Below are 20,515 nucleotides of genomic sequence, written 5' to 3' on the forward strand. Positions count from 1 at the left end.
CATACCTTACTATATGAAACCTACAGAAGATTAGATGAAATCTTATGAAATTTTTTGTCCAAGTCTGTTTGTTACTCTAATCTCCTTAATTTGAACAGGAACACTGGAGAATATTGGTGAAATTAATGCACATTTGACCCTCTCTGGTTGCATAGCCATTGAACTAATTCCTAATCCATTTTTCCAATTCTTTCTAAATCTTTTCATTTCCAATCCATTTATTCATTGACTTTCTGATTCTTCCTCTATATATTCCTACATTTCATAACTTTAAAAAGTAAAAGCATAATTACAGCTATTAATGTCTGGTTTCTAATTTTTAAATTTTACTTAATAGGGAATGAAAAATCCCTTTAGTCTTCAAATTCCACTTCAGACTCATTCTCTTGCCTCTTTGCTACCAGATTTAATTGCAGATTTAATTACCTGGATTTAATTGCAGTCATTTCAGAAAAAGTAACTCCACTGTGAATATCTTTCTTTTTCTCAAAGGAATTACCAGCTTCTTGGACGTGGCATTTGATTTAATTTTACTTAATTGAAAGGTGGATGAAATGTATATACAGACCAAAAAGGACTGGAAAGAATAATGTAAAATTTAATTCATAAAGCACATAAACACATAATTCTTCCTTACTTGATTCCGCAAGATTTCAAGATTCTTTAATGTAGCTCCATTTAATGTCATATATTCATCTTCACTTGATAACTTCTTAAAATTACTTAAAGAAAAAAAGCATCCATAGTAAAGATACAAAACAGTCCCTGGCACTCTAAAAATAGCACTTAACTTTATACATTGCAAGAAAAAGACAAACTCAGTAATAGTTATAAAAGAACATGATTCATTTTACTTAATACATTAAACATTACAATTTACATTAATACTTACATTTTCATTAAAAAAACTTAATTCTAATTTAAAATTTGTTATAAATTTTAAAAATTTAGTGATGTTAGTGGCTTTCTTCACTTTTTAGGTACCGTAGATATCATGTTTCATGTCTCATTCCTATATATTTCCATGGTGCACAGTGGTTAGAACGCAGTATTGCAGGCTAACTGCTCATAGCCAGTAGTTAACTCCTGATCAATTCAAAGTTGACTCAGCCTTCCATCCTTCCAAGGTGCGTAAAATGAGGACCCAGATTGTTGGGAGCAATCTGATGACATTTGTAAACAACTCAGAGTGCTGTAAAGCACTATGGAGGGATATATAAATCTAAGTGCTATTGCTATTGATTTTCATAGTAAATTTAAACAGCTTCATAGATGAATTAACTGAGCTAATTTATTTCATATGGGATTGAAGACAATTGATTCCTAAAATACATTCATGCTAGGCCAAAGACACCGTGAATCTAAAATCAGAAATCAAGAGTTAAAAGGCAAAGCTAATAAACTCACAACTGAAGAGGAAAGGAAGAAGACTGCCCTAAGGACATCTTAAGATAGAGATTCTTCCAGAATTTAGAAATGTCTGGTTCACCAAACATATGTTAATAGGAAGTCCTTTAATAATCAATAGTTCTTCCTGTCCTTGGGACTTTGGCAAATTGCCTAAATCAGGAGCTTTCATTCAGCTAAATTTGAAAATCTGAGATGAGAAGAAATTCTCCATGGCCTCCATGGAAATTCACCATGGGTGAATAGGCGGCAATATAAATTTAATTAATAAATAAATTTAATAAATAAATAAATAAATAGTAAGTTTTTTTCATAGCTGCCTTAAGAAGAAGCAACAAAAGAAAGATGAATGTGAGGTTTTGCCAGCGCACATGTCTCTTGAATTCTGTACCATTAAAAGCAACAGACTCATTTGGCTATTTTTCAAAACTTACTTAACTCTGTTTTGTTTTCCTACCAAACTGTTTATTACAGTCTGCACAGTAAAATATCTTGTGCTTTTATTTCACTCCAGCAGTTTGGCTGAATATTTACCCCATCACCTACTTAATAATACCTATTATTTATTAAGATATTAATTCAGTGATACTTTCAGTCCTCTATTATAATGCTGCTTTTGTTGTTCTTATATGCTTTTTATGGTTGCTTTTTTTCTGACCGACTACTGGATTGAGAATGAAGATTTTAAATTGGGGATATGTGTATATTTGCCTTTGAATCATTCTTGACTACTGGCAACTACACAGGCAAGTTCAAACAGTTTTCTAGGCTGTATTTTCAGAAATGATTTGTTAGTAACATTGTTGTAATGAATCTGCAACAATAATTTACAGATTTCACTGAAGGAGATAGATATTGATATAGATATATAGGTATACATTATGCATGTACAACTTAATTGAATTGCTGATGCCATTAGCTGGAAACATAGCTTTAAATTTTTTCTACTTCTAAATATAATTTTCATGATAACTTGGATATCACAATTATAGTGCACTTATTATGTGAAACAATATTTCCTATAGTATGTAAATCAATGTAATAACAGTTTTAGTTATCTAAAATTAAAATTATTTACCTGGGGTTGTAGAGTATCTTCTCTAAATTAAATTCTTTAAGATACAAGATTACAGCAGCCAAGGAGCACAACACTGATTTATCAAACTTTAAAATCTGGGACAATGCTTGAGAACCTGAAAAAAGCAGCAGTTTGTAGCCAGTTCTCCAAAGTGGCATCTTAATCATTACTATCACAGAATTATTTTCTGGACTACCAAAGAGCTATGTTCCTACAAATTTACCTTTTCTTGGATTTTTATTAAACTCATTTATTTACTCACCGTAAAATGCTAACAAATTAATTTTATGTCAAATTAATTAAAACATTTCTTAAAAAACAGGCAGGGTTCCTTCCCAATGCTACTACTTTGATCAGAAACAAATAAGGATCAACATACTGCTCAAATTACTAGTGTAAAGTTGAATTTTTTAATTAACTTTATGTTTTGATTTAAAGCACTGCTAATTTAGAATTAGTTTTTAGCAGCTCAAAAGAACAGGAAATAATAAATTTTTCTGCTACTAAACACTGTTGTATGAAAAATAAATAATATATAAGTACATATATTCATCTTAAAAACTATTAATTTCATAAATGTAAACAAATATTTTGTAAATTATGTCAAACTAACATGACACAAAGAAGTTTTATAAAATAATCAAGTCACCTGTAATACACACAATTGCTAATCAAATAAATAGGTACCTGTGCCATTAAGTATTTGATTGCCATAGAAATCTGTAATCATCTTAAAAGCACTTCCGTACTCAAAATGTTCATTTTTCATTCTTTCAATTCGTATTCTGTCATCTTGTAAACTGTAAAAAATAGACATTTTTAACTTTACTATGCTGTTATATACAGCTGAACAATAGCAAAAGCTCTCCATACTTTACTTCAACATTCACATAAATGACTATTTTTCCAAGTGAAACTTTTAAAATCAAGTTGATTTGAAAGGTGACCTTTCCTTAATGCATTTTGAAAGGATTCACTTTCTACAAATTCAATTCCGAGGAAGATTTAGAGTTCTGAATTTGGACTTTAAATGTTACTCTCTTTCCTTTGGCTAAGTCTTGCAATATTTACATTTCTAAAAGAATGACAGTAATTGTACTATTATTTTGTTAGTTTGACTAACATGATGTGAAAGACTCAGGATAGGAACATCTTGTTACCCAAATTGTTTTCACACCATTGAAATGAAAGCCTTTTTTTTTCATTTGTAAATAAATGGTGTCAGGTATTAAGTTATCTCCTAAAAGGTCCTTCTTCTGACCAGTAGCCAGCTATGTTTTAGAAACTAAGACATGCTTACATGGTTGAACAAAGACTTTTGCCATGCCATGTTTGCTATTTTTAATGATTTTTGAAGACATTTAAAACATTTTGCTTAACTCTGAATTCTAAGAAGTCCAAAAAATAATTACTAACAAATGTATCAATTTAATCAATGCAAAGTGGGGATTTTGGCTTTTCATGCATATGAGAGATAAAGATTCATGAACAGTAATTAATTACGGTATGTATGTATGGTCCTCACATGAAACCAAGATTGAATGTTGGCATCAAGATCCTATTTGAATTAAGCAGAAGAAATCACTCAACTGAAAGATGTTTTGGAACCACAGAAGATTCAATACCAAAAGAGAATTTGGAAATATATGCAGCAGTCCAAAGTCACTTTGAAACATTTCATCACAGGAGTTTTAAGTTACCCATTTGCCATTTATTCATCTATCAAAATTCCAAGAAATGAAAAACATTGAAAATTCTGGCCTACCACATCTGAGAAGATAAAAAACAGTTAATCCAGAATACAAAAATTATGTTACTAACAGGTCTCCACTGCTGACTTGTCACTGCGTTTTTTGTATTTACCAGATGAGTTCATATTTTTGGATTTTCAGACTTTCCGTAGCCTGCCAAGTTTCTTATCAGTAAGCTAACTGTGCCTGTCCACATTCCTTCACTTTTTTTTCTAACTTTCTTGTTCTGCCAAGAGGTCCGGCCGCAGAGAGGTGGCTGGCAGGAACGTTGCCAAAATGTAACTAATTTAGATAGTGAGATGTTTTATTTTCTTTATAACAAATAAATGAGTTTTTCTTAGAAGATATATCTTCGGGTTTATTTTCTTAAAGTATGCTTCAAGGGAAAAGTCTTGATCCACATCTCTAAATCAAGGTGCGATTACCCAAAAGCAGAATGGGATTAATTAGCACCCTGACATGACTTGCTCTTGGACCCATTCCTTTGGTCCAGAGCTAAAAATAGGTTACTACATCTGAGCCGCAGAAAATTAGACAATAAGTGCAACACAAATCTTAATGCCATCTAGTGGCTATACAGATTTTTGCAGATCAGTTCTGGCTCACTCCAATAATCCTTAATTCTAATTATGCTCTACCAATAAGTAAGACCCCATACTCCTATAACAGATAAGGATTATAATCATATGATGAAGCTGTGGAATAAAAATGACTTCTGCTTAAGCTAACAATTAAACTCAGTTTGACATTTTTAACACTTTTGAACTATTCTTCCAATTATACCAAAAGCCTGTATTTCTACAAGAGGAAAGAGAAGCAAATATTACTTGAATAATTGTTAAAATTACAAATAATAATGCAGAAAATAGATAGAGAGACAAGTTCTAGGATCATTTGAAAACTAGTACTGTACAAGACGTTTAAAATACAAGTAAGAAGAAACAGATGAAGACACTTTTGAAAAAGAATCATGCAACACACTGTAGTATAGTACTTTGTTACTCCTACTGTATAGATAAAGAATGAAGAAGGTAATCTGGTTTAACAAATGAAAGAACAAATAAAACACTATGAATGGAAATATGAGTATTTATTGGATTTTGATATGCTATGAAACAGTTCTAACAGCAAAATCTCTACAACTAATGAATAAGCAACAATACAATTTTCCTACAAGCTTTCAAACACCAAACACAAATTATTGAATGTCAACATTTAACATTTAAGATTCCACTGATAGTTATTCTTTATGTTTTACCTAAAACTGAGCAAATTAATTTTTTTGTTTGTTGTTTTTTGAACTGATTCAATGCAATAGCTAATACATCTTTATTAATTCTTGCTTCCCTTTTGTACCGCAAAGACTTGGATTTGGAAACACTTTTATTTTGTTCCTAGTAGTATCTATGATTGATGTTCTTCAAATGGCAATATTCAATTTTCTGCAAACTACTCACCCCTGGAATGCAAGATATAGTTCTCTATCATACAATCATTTTTTACCTAACCTTTTTAATGAGAAGGGAAAATGACATGCTTACCTACAACTTTTAGGGGTTTTTTTTCTGAACACATTTTTCTAAGCTATTTCTTTGTTGCTACTGATATCTTTGTACTATGCTTTAAAAAATGGAAACACTGCTTTATTTCAGTATCTCTGTATAGAAATCTATTCACTTCCTATGGCTACTGAATAACCTTATAACCAGTTTCAGCCCCAACGAGAACGAGATTTTTAAGTCCTCTCCCTTCCTTTAATTTTTTGCAATGCCACAAAATAAAATATCTATTTTAAAGTCCCCTACATTTACAAAAGACAAAATTCCTAAGCAATGTAATTCATGTTGCTTCACTACTTCAATATTATGAAAGATGACAGGTACAATAAAAAGTTCCTAAGAAATATGAAAAGGAAAACTTTTAAGCAAAATAAATAAATAATAGTCTATATTTCATTTAAAAACGGAGTTCTAAAATAGTTTCACATGCTCACTCAATCCTCTAATTCATTGGTTTCCAAGTGCTTAATTCATTTGGTTCAAAAACAGAATGTGAAAAATATGTGATTTAAGAACTGGAATAGCAATAACAATACAAACATGTAGCCCTAGCCTAAATGATTATGTCATGATTCTCCTAATTATGAAAAAAAAAACTTCTTCTATAACAGAAAAAAAAGATGTCCCCCCTCACCCAATTCCAGGTCTCTGCCACTTTTATTAAAGACCACAACAACTTTGTGTCAGTACTAGAATTATTTAGATAGAAAGACCATATAAACAGCCTGAGTCTAAATTAGACCTCCCCATCCTCCTCCAGTTGTGCTGAATTTCAATTCCTAAGATTGTTAGCCAGCATGAAGTTAACTTTTGAAAAATAGCAGGTTGTGGAAGGCTAACCGAAATATCAAATAAGGCCTACTTGGAACAGCTTTCAAACTGAGATTTTAAAATATTAAAGATACATTGCATTGGTTGGATACATTGGATACATTGCATTGATCAGAATCCAAGGGTCTTTAGAGACATAAAATTATCTTCTAAAGACCTATTAGCCTTTAATCATTCTGTTGGGAAACAGGGAGAAGATACACAGAGAACAATCAGGTAAAAGGCAACTTAGCTGCAATAGGAATGTGGGTGGGCCAAGATGCTCAAAAGGCCATGGCCTTTCCCTAATTTGGGTGGCTGTAAATGGGACAGTGAAAGAAATGTACTTTCAGACTTGCAAGATTCTGTTAACATCATCATAACAATAAAGTTGAATTAGTTCATCTGGCAGTCTTTTCTGTCTGATATAAATTGCAAGGCTAACAGATCTCTTCTTCTCTTTCCTTCTACCTTCCCCAGTATTCTTTCACAGACTTCTCCAGAGAGCTATGTTTTTGCAGAGTATGTGTGAAGTAGGATAATTTAGGACTGGTAATTTACTTCTTGAGGGACAACTGCATTTGAATATCTTTTCCAAGGCCTTCATGGCTGTTCTACCAAGTGCCAGTCTGTACTTGGGTACTTAGGTAAAGGTAAAAGTTCCCCCGCACATGCATCCTAGTCGTTTCTGGCTCTAGGGGGCGGTGCTCATCTCCGTTTCTAAACGAAGAAGTTTCTGTGGTCATGTGGTCGGCATGACTCAACGCTGAAAGCGTATGGAGAACTGTTACCTTCCCATCAGAGGTGGTCCCTATTTTTCTACTTGCATTTTTTATGTGCTTTCGGACTGCTAGGTTGGCAGAATTGACTGTTTATTCCTTTACCATTCATGGTAGATCCTAAAAGGCAGAAGCTATCTCACACTTCAATATCTTAATTGTCAATTCTAAGGCTGATTGTTCTACCTGCTGTCATTAGTTTGGTCTCCTTTATATAGGTAGTCTTCGATTTCCAACAGTTCATTTAATAACAGTTCAAAATTGCAATGGCATTGAAAAAAGAGACTTATGATCCTTTTTCACAATTACAACCACTGCAACATCCCAATACTCATGTGATCAAAATTCAGACACATGCAACTGCAAGTATTTTTGACAATTGGAGTATCCTGGGGTCCTGTGATCCTTCTTGCAACCTTCTGATAAGCAAAGTCAATGGGGAAGCCAGATTCACTTAACGATGTTGTTAGTAACTTAACTGCAGTGATTCACTTAAACAACTGTGGCAAGATAGGTCATAGAATGGGCAAAAACCACTTATCAACTGTTTTGCTTAGCTTTAGGCTCAGTTGTGGCATAAGTCGAGGACTACCTGTATTTACTGTTAGTCCTAATTTTTCACTGGCTTCTTTACCTTTATTATTTGATCTTAAATACACACATAGCATACTATTTTAATAATTCCTTCTGTAGAATTTTTAAAAAGATAAATCTAGTTGTGAGCAAACATTTCAAGAGTACATGTCCTATATATAGAGGGGGGAGGGGAGGAGAGAGGAACATACTGAAAAAAGAAAAGAGAAAAGAGACTGGAGAATTAATGGTGATAGTTTTCATTAATGTCTCAAAAGAATTTTTATTTTATTTTATAAATATTATATTCAATAATTGTTCTAGAAATCTTCATGGCTTGACAATGCATTATCTTCATACTATGGAAGTAATATAGGATCTTTGATAAAGATTCCATCCTATCCCAATAAATATTATACTTATCTATATTTGAAGTAACAGCCATATAAATGGTAGGATCAATATGGTAGGATTCCAGATCAGAAAACCTAGTACACCATCAAATGATTACTTATTATCAAGACAAAGGTTCAAGAAAGGTACATATAAGGACTTGCTCACTTCTCATACTTACAAAAATCTGAAAAGGACTTTAATGTTTTGAATAAATAAATAACTAATTGTTCTACTATATAGAGGCTTACCATACAGAAGTCATTCTAATTATAAGCTTCTCAGTCTGATCTGACACATCTCTAGGAAGAATAATCTCAACTGGCTGCAGGCGTAGTATTAGATTTTCCAAGTCTAAACGAGCTATAGAATCTTGAAAACTGTCAAACAGAACCTCTCCTGTAGTAGGCTGGACCGCCTGAAAAAAAGGATATAGCAACCTCTTAAATTATTTTCCAGTTAGAATAACTCTGTGAAACCTTAAGGCAACTTATTTCTCTCTCTCTCTCTCTCTCTTTCTGAGTTTAATAAACCAACTTAGACATAGAATGATTCTAAAGAATGTTTATTTTTTATTTACATGAACAAATGTTCATACAATATGTAGCTATTATTTGTCTTCAGCCATACAAATGTCTCAAGGTATTTGCCAAAGTACTTAGCAAACAAGCGTTCAATTGTCCCAACTAAGACCATTATTAAGCTGACAATTATTAAGCATTGTTTAAAACTGCTAAACTGCACATGGTATAATTCATATCACACATTTGTTTCATATATGTACTAAAACACAGTTTTTATTTATGGTCCTGCTTTTAGTTAGTTTCATCAAATTCCAAATTCTGGGATCCAGTATTTGTTCGTTTGTTTGCTTGATTGTTAAATTCATTTGCCACCTATCTCACTGTGAGGCTACTCTAGGAGGCTTTGGTGTTTTGGTGTTGCTCAAGATGCTACTTTATAGATATTCTGGATTATGACTTAAATGATCCGTAGCCAGTTCAGTCAATGATCCTTTTGTAATATAATAAATGAAGGGAGAGGTAAAATCAGTTGAGGAACGTTGGTATAAACTGTCAAACTTTAATAATTCTCCAGATTTTCTTATATAAAATTGGGGTTGACCTGAATTAATTCCACTTTTTTTTCCTGTTGAAAGCAACAAGGCTTCAGTGGAATGTATCGGCCCTTACCAATCTATAAGTTATATATAAAACCAACCAACCAACCAACCAACCAACCAACCAACCAACCAACCAGGGTTGAATCTATTACTCCTTGTAATATACTACCCAGTAGCATGTTAGAATGCAGTATTTCCACTTTTTCTTCCCACTATCAGTCTCCCCAAAACTATTTCAAAAATATTGGGCAAAGGGATAGGTTTGAAGTATAGGTGAGAAGAGATGACAAAATAAACCTAAACTTTTAATCCGTCCACTCTACAACCAACCCATTCCTGAATGTACTCCGACCCTTAAAGTTCTTGTGGAGCCAACAGAAAAGCAACATCTGAGAAAGTCCCCTTCACTGCTGGTGCTGCAGTAAAACAAATTACAGTGGTACTTCATTAATTGATCTGGGAGGTGCGATGATTACCAAAAATGATGAGTACCAAAGAAATTTTTACCATAAGAAATAATATACCGAGTATATACAAGGTAACTGACACCAACCAGTTCTAGCTTGTGCATTGAGTACCAAACAAACAATGAATACCAGGACAAAATGTTTACATCAAAATACGTTGAGTACCAAATTTGATGAGTTTCGAAGCAGTTGAGTACCAAGATACCCACTGTATTGTATTTGTATTGAAGTACAGTTGGATATACTGTAAACAATTAAAATTTCTATAGCTACAATTATAAATTAAAATCTTTTAGAAATGCTTACCACAACGCCTAAAACAATGTTGTGATTCTTATGGTTTAAATTTTCTTTATTTTCAGAGATGCAGAGAAGATAATTATCCCAGACATTTGAAGAGATTTCTTCAGCCTCCATTGAATTATCTAATTGCAACAGGGGATTCAAATGTAGCAAAGTGTTAAAGGAAATTAATTCTATATGTAATTTTTACATAACCCAAACACAATATGCCGGTCTGAAACTTTTACTTTTGTACAAGGCCATTTTGTGAAGGTTTTAGTCTCTATCTAGTTGGGATAGAAATTCTAAATTATTAAAGAAAATGTGGGGTTTTTCGCCCAATTTATTTTACAAACCTCTAAATGTTGTTCCGTGTCTCACTTTATAAAAAATCAAGAATCTCCAAATGATTTTTTTTATTTTCATAGATTGTATTTTAAATCCCTGAAATCACTTTTCCCCTAACCCTGTGACAGACGTTTTGAAGCAAATAGAATTAAAGTTAAAACTACATCATATTCATGTAATGAGTTTTGTACAATAATCTATACAATGCTATTGTATAGAAAATGCTATTTTAATACATAGAACACCACAACAGGATAACCATTATCCCTAATATGGGCAAGTTTGAAGCAAAACAGAAGAAGCAGGTGTAAATGTAACTGGAAGAATAAACAAGAGTATATTTCAAACTAACGAATAAGAGGTACATGAAAATAAATGTCATCAAAATAATTTAATATTCATAATAAAAGGATATCTTCTCCTAGAAATGTAGCTTTGGTATACAGTGAAGTTAATTTTCGGGTAAAAAGAGAGCTTTTGTTTTCTCCAATAGCCTTCAAAGCAGCAGTTTCCATTTGTTTTACTACTCCTACCTGCAAGAGAAGCAAAGAATATGAAGAACATGAATGTTAAATAAAAATAAATATATCAAATATTGAATTGTTTTAACTTAATTATTTTCACTTAATTATTATACCTCCACCATTGCTGGTCCCAAGCCTAAATGAGAAAAGAGGATGGTTGCGTGTTGGGCTAGCAATCCGTCCCTGTAAAAATATCCGCTACAGAAATAGCAAGAAGGATCTCAAGAAAATTTGGTCAACCAAACAAGAGTTCTGTTTCAAACCATATCGTTTATATGACAACACTGGAACATCTTGGGGACCATAATTTTCAGATAATATTGCCCTACTTAAAGAAATTGAACTGAAACTACGAGTGACAATTGTCTTAGATGAAGCAGCAACAAAAATTAGCCTCAGGATAAGTGCCAAGTAATCAAAGGTCATGTATGTAAACTCCACCACACACATATACAATGAATCACACTAGGATCACAGCAACTGGAGGAAGTAGAAATTGGGGTAGAGTAATTGGTCAAAATGGAGAGGCAAAGACGGATATCAAGTGCTGCATTGGAAAAGCAACAGCTGTTTTCCAGAAGATAAATAAAATCTGATCCTTGTTGTTTATATCACTTAAAACTTAAACTCCATTTGCTTGCTTCTATAATGATCCCAGCAGTCATTTATGCCAGCAAGAAGGCATCAGCAAGTATTAACAAGAGATTTTACATCTTCTAACAAGGATGTCTTTCCAAATTCTAAAGATTCACTGTTTTGATCATGTTATTAATGAAGTGCTCCAAAAGAGCTTCTCCTGCAAACTACATAACATTGTCATACCAAGACCCTTGGTAGTACAGTGGTCTAAAGCACCCTGTTATTAAGACCAGCTGCCTGCAATTACTGCAGGTTCGAATCTCGCCAGGCTCAAGGTTGACTCAGCCTTCCATCCTTTCTAAGGTAGGTAAATTGAGGACCCAGTTGTGGGGGCAATAAGCTGACTTTGTATAAATATACAAAAGGATGAAGGCTATTGCTTAGCACATTGTTAAGCCGCCCTGAGTCTCCGGAGAAGGGCGGCATATAAATCAAATTAAAAAAAAAAATACACAGAAGATCCAACTTGCGGGTCATATTTTCTGCATGGAGAACAATCAAATCCCCAAGATGCCAAAGAGATGGACCCCCCCAGATGCCATATGTTCAAGAGGATGCCCCCCAAATAAATGGCAAAGAACATTCATAGAAGACTTAAAGACGCTAAACATCACCTGAGAAGATGCTGAAGTAGTTGCCAAAGAATGAAAATGCTGGAGATCCTTTGCTGCCTGATATCCTGCACAGGCTCTAATGCTAATGCTAAATTGAATTATTTTACAAACTGGTGGAAATCATACCTATCAATTTAATTTTTCCTCTGGGAAACAGCAAGAAACACTGAAGTATTACTTTGTACCACATTTTATAAGTATAACATATGATCAAGAAGCAGACTTTACTCCTTGGAAATATATCTTAACGATCATAACATTGTGATCTGACTTAATAACCAACTTCTGGTCATGACATTACATTTAGGGCCACATACCACACAACTAAGTCATGGTTCATTTTTACCACACTATTATGATTGGAGTCATGCAATGTGATTATATTCCCAATCTCCATCTAGATTTATGTTAAATAGGCACATGGATCGCCATAGCCATGGTGCCAGAATGAATAAATGAACAAATGAAAATGCTGATGTAACTAATGATTTTGACAGACCCATGGTTTAGTCATCTCTTTTTTTTATAAATTTTATTAAAGCATTTTGTTATAGTTCAAAAAAAGAAAAAAAAATCAAAAACAGATGTATAATAATTTTTCTATCACGGTGTAACATCACCAAAATATCCATACACACACACACACACACACCAATAATCAGAGAGTAAAAATAGAAAATATTTACAGATTCTTGTATAGAAATTTACATTTCCAATACTTATTAATTACCATAAATATGGTAATTAAATATGGTTTAGTCATCTCTCATATCATGCACACTTTTTTTGCCTATGCAAACCTGCTTTGTTAGGTTTGTACAGTAAAATGGGAGCAGAGTTAAAATTCACTCCAGACCTTGTTCCTTGCTTTGACTGCATAAGTCTAATTAGCTTTTAAAAACTGTGATCTTCCCTAAGTTGCTTGTGATATCCTGGAGGGTAACAACTCACAGTTAAGAAACTTTCCCATTATTAATCATTTTAAACAAGAAGCAAAGAATTGCAGTTCAGTGATAGAGCATTTGTTTTGCTTGTAGACATTCAAGACACCTGCCTAAAATCCTGAAGTCTTCAACAAACAAAGGAAATAGTATACTAGGACAGATGGATCAATTATCTAATGATATAAAATAGCTTCCTGAATTCTAAGCCAAAGTTATAAATCATAAATGATACTAAACAACAAAATAAATAGAGGGGAAAAGTATACAAGTAATATTGGAAGATTGCATATAAATTCAGTGAGAATGAAATGCATGCTTTGATTACTTCAAAACTAAATTAGGCAATAGTTTTGCCTTGGGATTATAATTACAAACTACTGTTCAAATTAGGAAGTAGGAAAGGTCACTTGGTTTGGAGTATTTTATTTAAAAGCATTCAACCTGAAAAACAAGCTAATATAAAACTAGAATTATATATGTAGCTTTAGAAACAAACCTTGTATCCCTTTGCTACAAGACGGCGAACATGAACAAATAGTCTATGCGTTGGTATGCTGGCAGTCATAAAATTGTGATTTTTATTACAATATATATTCAACTCCTTAGCAGCAATCTATAAAATATAATTACAGATAATTAAAAATTTATTCTAGTAGCAATGTAGATACTACAAAATTCTTATGTGCACACAGGTAGTCCTTGACTTACAACCACAATTAGGACTGAAACATCTGTCACTAAGCAATATGGTTGATAAGCGAGTCACATTTGATTTTATGACCTTTTTTGCCATTGTCATTAAGCGAATCTAGCTTCCCTCATTGACTTTGCATGTTGGAAGCCCCCTGGAAAATTCATAAATGGTAATCATGTAATTCCAGGAAGCTACAACACTCGTAAATACATACCGTTTGCCAAGCAGTGCCCCAATTTTGATCACAGGATCAGACAGATGCTTTAACTATTGTAAGTGCAAGGACTGGTCATAAGTCATATTTTCAGTATTACTGTACCTTTGAACTGTACTAAGTATATGGTCGTAAATCAAGGACTACTTATATAATAATTATTTAATGACATTTACTGAAATATATTAAATAATTTTAAGTCTCAAAAGATTAAATAATACTTCAACCTTATTAATATATTATAATTTTATATAATTCTGTCTAGGCATGCAGCAGCATAAAAGAGGAATTTAAGAGGTTTTTTTAAATTGTAATTTTGTCAATACTTATCTTGTATTTCAAGCAAATTTTAAAATTAAAAAACACACACAAATATAAACAAATTCATATCAAATACCTGGTAAAAATCAGACTTGTAAATAAGTTGTTAAATAAGTATGAAAGTATTATTTGGAACCAGGAAAAAAAGAAGCTATCTGAGCCACTAAAAGAGAATGCTGCTATTGTAGCTGTAACCTCTCTACCAAGATATAAAGCAATGTCTGCTTACAGTTCCTGTCCCACTTGGAAGTTTATAAAGTATTATATTTTATCTTTTTGCATATAAGCTTTTCAATAATTATGCACAATATTAGTAACAGCAACATATAACTATAAGACAATGCCATTCAGAGAAGAGCCTTACCTCTGCATCATCTCCAAAAAATCTGTACTTATAACCACACTCAATACATAAAATAGCATCCTTATACTGTTTTTTTAGTTCTAGGAACTGGAGCTCAAGAGGTGTATATACAATTTTGGTTGGTTTTTTTAAAGTTGTATCTGATGTATTTCGGGTATTTTCAGGTCTTGTATTCATGGTGAAAAAGTGGCAGACATTTCTTCCCTATATGTAAAATGAAAATATTTACAAGAAAATGTTAAGCAGAAGTATCATTACTCAGACAGGAACAAGAAATTATTATAGAACTAAATTCTAGCTCATCCTCCTTTTATTAGTGACAGAATGCCAAATCTAACCCAGGAAGCAAACAGAATTGGAAGCCCTCTCAAAATAACACTGCAGCCGTGCAGAAAAACCAAGAGGTGTTTACTTGGAAAGACAACAAGCAAAAAACCTGGTGAGCAACTAGAAACGTTATCATAGCAGGCATGTTACAGAGCGTAGAGTACACAAGCAATTTAAAGAAGCATTTGGACTGGAAAAACAGACACAACAGATAGGATATAAAGCAGTGGTGAAATCTAAAATTTGTTACTACCGGTTCTGTGGGCATGCCTTGGTGGGGGGAGGGTAATGTGACTGGGTGGGCGTGGCCAATTATTTTTACTTTTAAAACCGTTTTTTCTACAACCTCTTCAGCGAAGAGGTTGTAAAAAAATGCTTTCAAAAGGCTCTGACGATCCCAGCTGAGTTGCCTGACTGGCAGAGGCTTTTTTCTTTTAAAATCCTCTGCCAATCAGGCAATACAGCTTGGAACGTCAGAGGCATTTAAAAGAAAAAAAACCTCTACCGATCAGGCAACTCAGCTGGGATCATCAGCTGACGATCCCTTTGACGATCCCAGATGAGCCGCGTGATCATCAGAGGCTTTTTTTTTTTACTTTTAAAAGCATTTTTTCAGTTGAAGAGGTTTTTTTTTTTTTTTTTAATTTGATTTATATGCCGCCCTTCTCCGGAGACTCAGGGCGGCTTACAATGCGTTAAGCAATGTTAAGCAAGGTTGTAGAAAAAATGCTTTTAAAAATTTAAAGAAAAAGCCTCTGATGATTGTGCGGCTCCGCTGGGCATGGCGGGGGGGAGGGATTTTTGATACCAGTTCTCCGAACCACCCGCCTCCATCGCTACCGGATCGGATGATCCAGTCTGAACCGGGAGCATTTCACCCCTGGTATAAAGGACAATTAAATGTTCTGTTCCAAGATGGAACATAGTGAGAATAAGGATGAAAAATCAAATATCTGTGGAGTCCTTAATGCTCTCTGAGTTTGGTTGTTTTCTTGCAGATATTGATCTGTCTTCTAACATAGATGGTGTTACTTAGTTGGGTAATGAAACATCTGCAAAAAAACCCAAACTCAGTGAGCACCAAGGACCCCACAGTTCAACTCTTGAGCTACAAATATCGTCTTCTAAAGTCAATGAACTCAAATTATTATCAGGTACTACCATGATAGTATTTAGTCTGTATCCTCAAAGAGAAACTGTATACCCGTGTTTATTAATACTTTTTCCTAAGGAACTAAGTTCTCTTTATAACAGTGCTGTTTAATGGATGCATTTTACTACATTAGCTATTTTAACCCAAATTGCAAATTTATAAAAATTTTCTAGCATTTTTTCTGATAATTTTCTAGGTTTACTTATATTGTTTTCCAATTATATCTTAACAATGTATAATGTATTTTAAGAGATCAAAAACTAAAATAAACAAATTTTAATGATAATTTAAAAGTTGTAAGAAAAAAATTGCAAATCATTTTTCAATAGATATATAGAACTATTTAGTTACATAGTCTTGAAAAATCAATGATTTATTTAGCAATCCTACATGTACAATTCTCAGAATAAGTTTTGTTTAACTTAATATGATTTATTTTTATAGGAATAGATTCCTTTGTGTTAGAAAACACCAAGATCTGTTAAAATCATTAGTTAATCCAATTAGGATTAGCACAGCAATCTCATGGTAGATTGGTGCAAGAACACATGTCTCTTACTTTTTATATAATCTATCAGCTATTCCCAAATAAAACAGAAAAGAGGAAAATTAGTTTCCTAATCCTTTTCCCTATTGGAACATATTTTTCCTCCTATAAATTACTCTAAAAGGAAATTTTCCCATTCTAATTCTATTTGGCATAGATTAAGAATGTAAATTACTCCTTCTTAGGGAACAATTTTAAAGCAACTTTTGATCCATTTCTACCCTGGCAGAAGGAATGTCCATCAGAAAACAATTGAGGTGTGTCTTAGGATCACATATTAAATAAGGCAGACAATTAAGATCAACACATAAAAGTAAAATTTTCAAGAGGAATTCAACTCCTGGGAATTTCAGACATGTCAATGTAATGTTCTTAGCAGCAATATCCATTTTCCAGTCTATTACACAACCCTGGGATTTTATGATGTTAACTTTTCAAAAAAAAGCCAAACTCAGCAAAGAGCTGCATCTATAACAATTACTTTATGCTTATTCATGCTATTTCACATGTTACCAGGCTACCAACCAGACACATATACAGAAATGTAGTCTATATATAGTGTGTTTTTATATATGTAAACACACACAAAGTATACACATACTCACATACGGATATACTATAGTTAAGACTTTATTCACCAACTTCCAGCACATTGCCATATCTACCAATACATCAAATGCTGATACAACTAACTGCACCACTTAACATGCACTATCTTCATTATTGAATTTTACAGATTACTACCATTGTCATATGTTCATTTGTAATGTAGATTATGATGATACAAGATTAACAATAGTAAACTGCTGTCTTAACATCTTCAAAATTCAGTCAATGGTCACAATTAAATTGTAACAGCTAAATCAAAAAACAGCAAAGAACTTATTACCTTACTTATATCTGGGGGATGTAAAGTATCATTTGTTTCACTGTTTCCAATCACAGAATGTTGGCATTTTTTCAAAGCTATTGACTCTTTTCCATGAAAAGCTTCTGAAGAAACTCTATTTCTTGGAGGCTCCAAACGGCTAAATGCTCTCAATTTCTCAAAGGTTTCTGAGCATATTTCAGAGTGCATACATTTCTTTGCTTTCCCTTCATTAGCAATATAAATAAAATGTTTTATCTCAAACATACTGCATCCAAGGAATATTTTTCATTATTCTTCCATATATTTTTCTTATCCAATAATTATCCTGATACATATCCTGCTCAATAGCAGATAGCTTTGGCTATATTATATAACGTCAGTCTTGAAGCTATATTGCTTCTCCCTTGACAACGGTGCAAAAACAGGGTACTTTTTAAGTGTACAAACATCCTATTTTATGCACTAGTTATTTCTTGATCTTCTTCTCATATCTATCTAAAGTCTGTTATCAAAAATCATTCATATACCTTGCTGCTTTGAAAATGTAATGCTCTCATTAATTTCCAAAAATCTCCTGTTCTGCTCCTTTCGAAGAGTATACATTTATGACAGTCTAATATCTAAACCAAATGAAGTGGCATAAATTATAGATTCACAAATATTAACAATTTAAAATATTTACAAAATATGACTTAACATCAAACAACAGGTATAAATGTTGAAACTTGTGGTTAAGTTTCAATTAGGTGGTAGATTCTAATGTATATGACAGTGAACTTTGTAAATAACAAAATAAAAATCCAAGGAAAGTTCTTTAATTCTATTTTGCTCCTAGATTTCTAGATAACCACAAAAGCCGCAGTTACAGAATATTTCCCAATTTTTGTGATAACTCCTGGGCAGAAAGAAAAGAAGTTACAGTATTTAGAACATACCTGTGTTCTGCATATCCACTGAATTATCTTCGTTTCCATACTGTAGAGACTTTGAGGATTTGTCAATATATTCTTTGTTCTTTACCAGTTTTTTCTTTTTCCTATCAGGTTCAATAATCTAAATAAAGAAGTTTTAACATGTTTGTGAAATAATTTGTTTTGTATTCAATTAATAAAAACCAAAAGAATTCAAAACAACTGAAGCTTACTGAAGTTAATCATCCGTGCTTTTGATCTGCGATTACAACCATAAAGCTATTTACTTGTACTAATCATCCATAACCAGATTGACAACTCTTTCTAGTTTCCAGAAAATTAAACCTGAAACCAAGATTGATAACTGATTTTAAATTTCTGATTCTTATCATCTCTAGACTATCAGGTTATTTTTATCCAGATAGGATAGCTTAATGAATTATGTGAACTAATGCCTATCTGGTTCTATTGGAATGATGTTGAGATATTATGTTTTCTCTCATACATAAGGAAAAGGAACTATTTGAATCAGCATTCAACCATACTGAGAAAACATACATTATATTTCATTTCATACCTTTATTAATGAACGAATTTTATAACTACAGCATTTTGAATGTGCAAAGAGTATCTCAATTTGTCACAATGATTTCAAATGCACTTACTTTAAACCAAGGTCTTAATTCAATAATAACTTTTTCTTGCTTAAATATGAGACAGTACCAACTTTCTCCATTTTATAAATACAAAAATGATCCTGAGATCAGATTCACCAAGTCAGGTTAAGATGAATCTATATTTTCTGGAATAATATACTAGATTTGTGTTATATCAAAACAATCATATACACTACTCCATTAAATTTGTCAAGTAGCCCAATCAAATTGTTCACACTTTCTTAGTACCTCATGAATTTTCTATAAGAACATACATATCTATTTGAATCAATTTCTTAGAAAAATGCACTAACTCAATGGCTGGAGAACATGTGTCCTCTCTCTCTGCTTTAACAAGCAATTCTTAGCATCACTCAACAGAGGCAGTTGCCTTGAGAGACTGCTGGACTTGCCTAGCTATGCTTCACAAGCCAAATTAAGTACAGCAGGAATACTATAACTCAGCTTCTGACTCTTAACAAAATGGAGGTAAGGAAAGATACCGAAAACTGCCATCCCAGTGCTTATTCAGTTTTTTGCAGCTCAGGTATGTTATGCCTGAGAGAGACTCAGGAGGCTATTGACATGAAAGAGGAGCCACAAGTACAGTGCACGTGGCCAGCTACATTCTGGATGGAAAAGAGAACGTTTTCTCCCGACATGAATCTAATGCATAAGGGATTTGGGGATACAGGTAGTCCTCTACTTACAACAGTTCGTTTAGTGACTGTTCAAAGCTACAATAGCATTGAAAAATGTGAGTTATGACCATTTTTCACACTTACAACAGTTGTAGCATCCCCATGGTCACGTGATTTAGGTTCAGATGCTTGACGGTTTTATGACTGTCAGTCAGTCCCAGGGTCATGTGATCCCCTTTTGCGACCTTCTGACAAGCAAAGTCCATAGGAAAACCAGATTCCTTAACAACCGTGTGACTAATTTAACAACTGCAGTGATTCATTTAACAAATCTGGCAAGAAAAGTCGTAAGACGGGGCAAAACTCACTTAACAAATTTTTCACTTAACAACATAAATTTTGGTCTCAATTGTGATCATAAATTGAGGACTACCCGTATTTTGAATGACTGAACAGAAGGGAGATTCCTGGGTGTCCTAATCCCACTGCTGCTGTGATGGGAAGAAAGCAAGCAGGGTGCTTATT

At 33.1% G+C, this 20,515-nt stretch overlaps 1 protein-coding gene across 1 annotated transcript in view; it reads right to left on the minus strand.

The window, feature by feature from the left end:
• The window catches only part of MSH3 (mutS homolog 3), a 47,603-nt gene that overhangs the window by 26,216 nt on the left and 872 nt on the right, over positions 1 to 20,515 (minus strand). The window contains exons 2-11 of the mRNA XM_070938801.1: positions 18,718 to 18,835; positions 17,801 to 18,006; positions 14,885 to 15,088; positions 13,788 to 13,904; positions 10,986 to 11,103; positions 10,247 to 10,389; positions 8,602 to 8,768; positions 3,173 to 3,285; positions 2,486 to 2,600; positions 638 to 722 (exon numbers count right to left, since the gene is read on the minus strand). Of these exons, the coding sequence (XP_070794902.1) occupies positions 638 to 722; positions 2,486 to 2,600; positions 3,173 to 3,285; positions 8,602 to 8,768; positions 10,247 to 10,389; positions 10,986 to 11,103; positions 13,788 to 13,904; positions 14,885 to 15,088; positions 17,801 to 18,006; positions 18,718 to 18,835 (1,386 nt within the window). The remainder of the gene's footprint in view (positions 1 to 637; positions 723 to 2,485; positions 2,601 to 3,172; positions 3,286 to 8,601; positions 8,769 to 10,246; positions 10,390 to 10,985; positions 11,104 to 13,787; positions 13,905 to 14,884; positions 15,089 to 17,800; positions 18,007 to 18,717; positions 18,836 to 20,515) is intronic.

This window comes from Pituophis catenifer, unplaced genomic scaffold, assembly GCF_029215685.1.
Source record: "Pituophis catenifer annectens isolate HBS135680 unplaced genomic scaffold, rPitCat1.0.hap2 SCAF_2, whole genome shotgun sequence".
In the NCBI taxonomy this organism is placed as follows: domain Eukaryota; kingdom Metazoa; phylum Chordata; class Lepidosauria; order Squamata; family Colubridae; genus Pituophis; species Pituophis catenifer.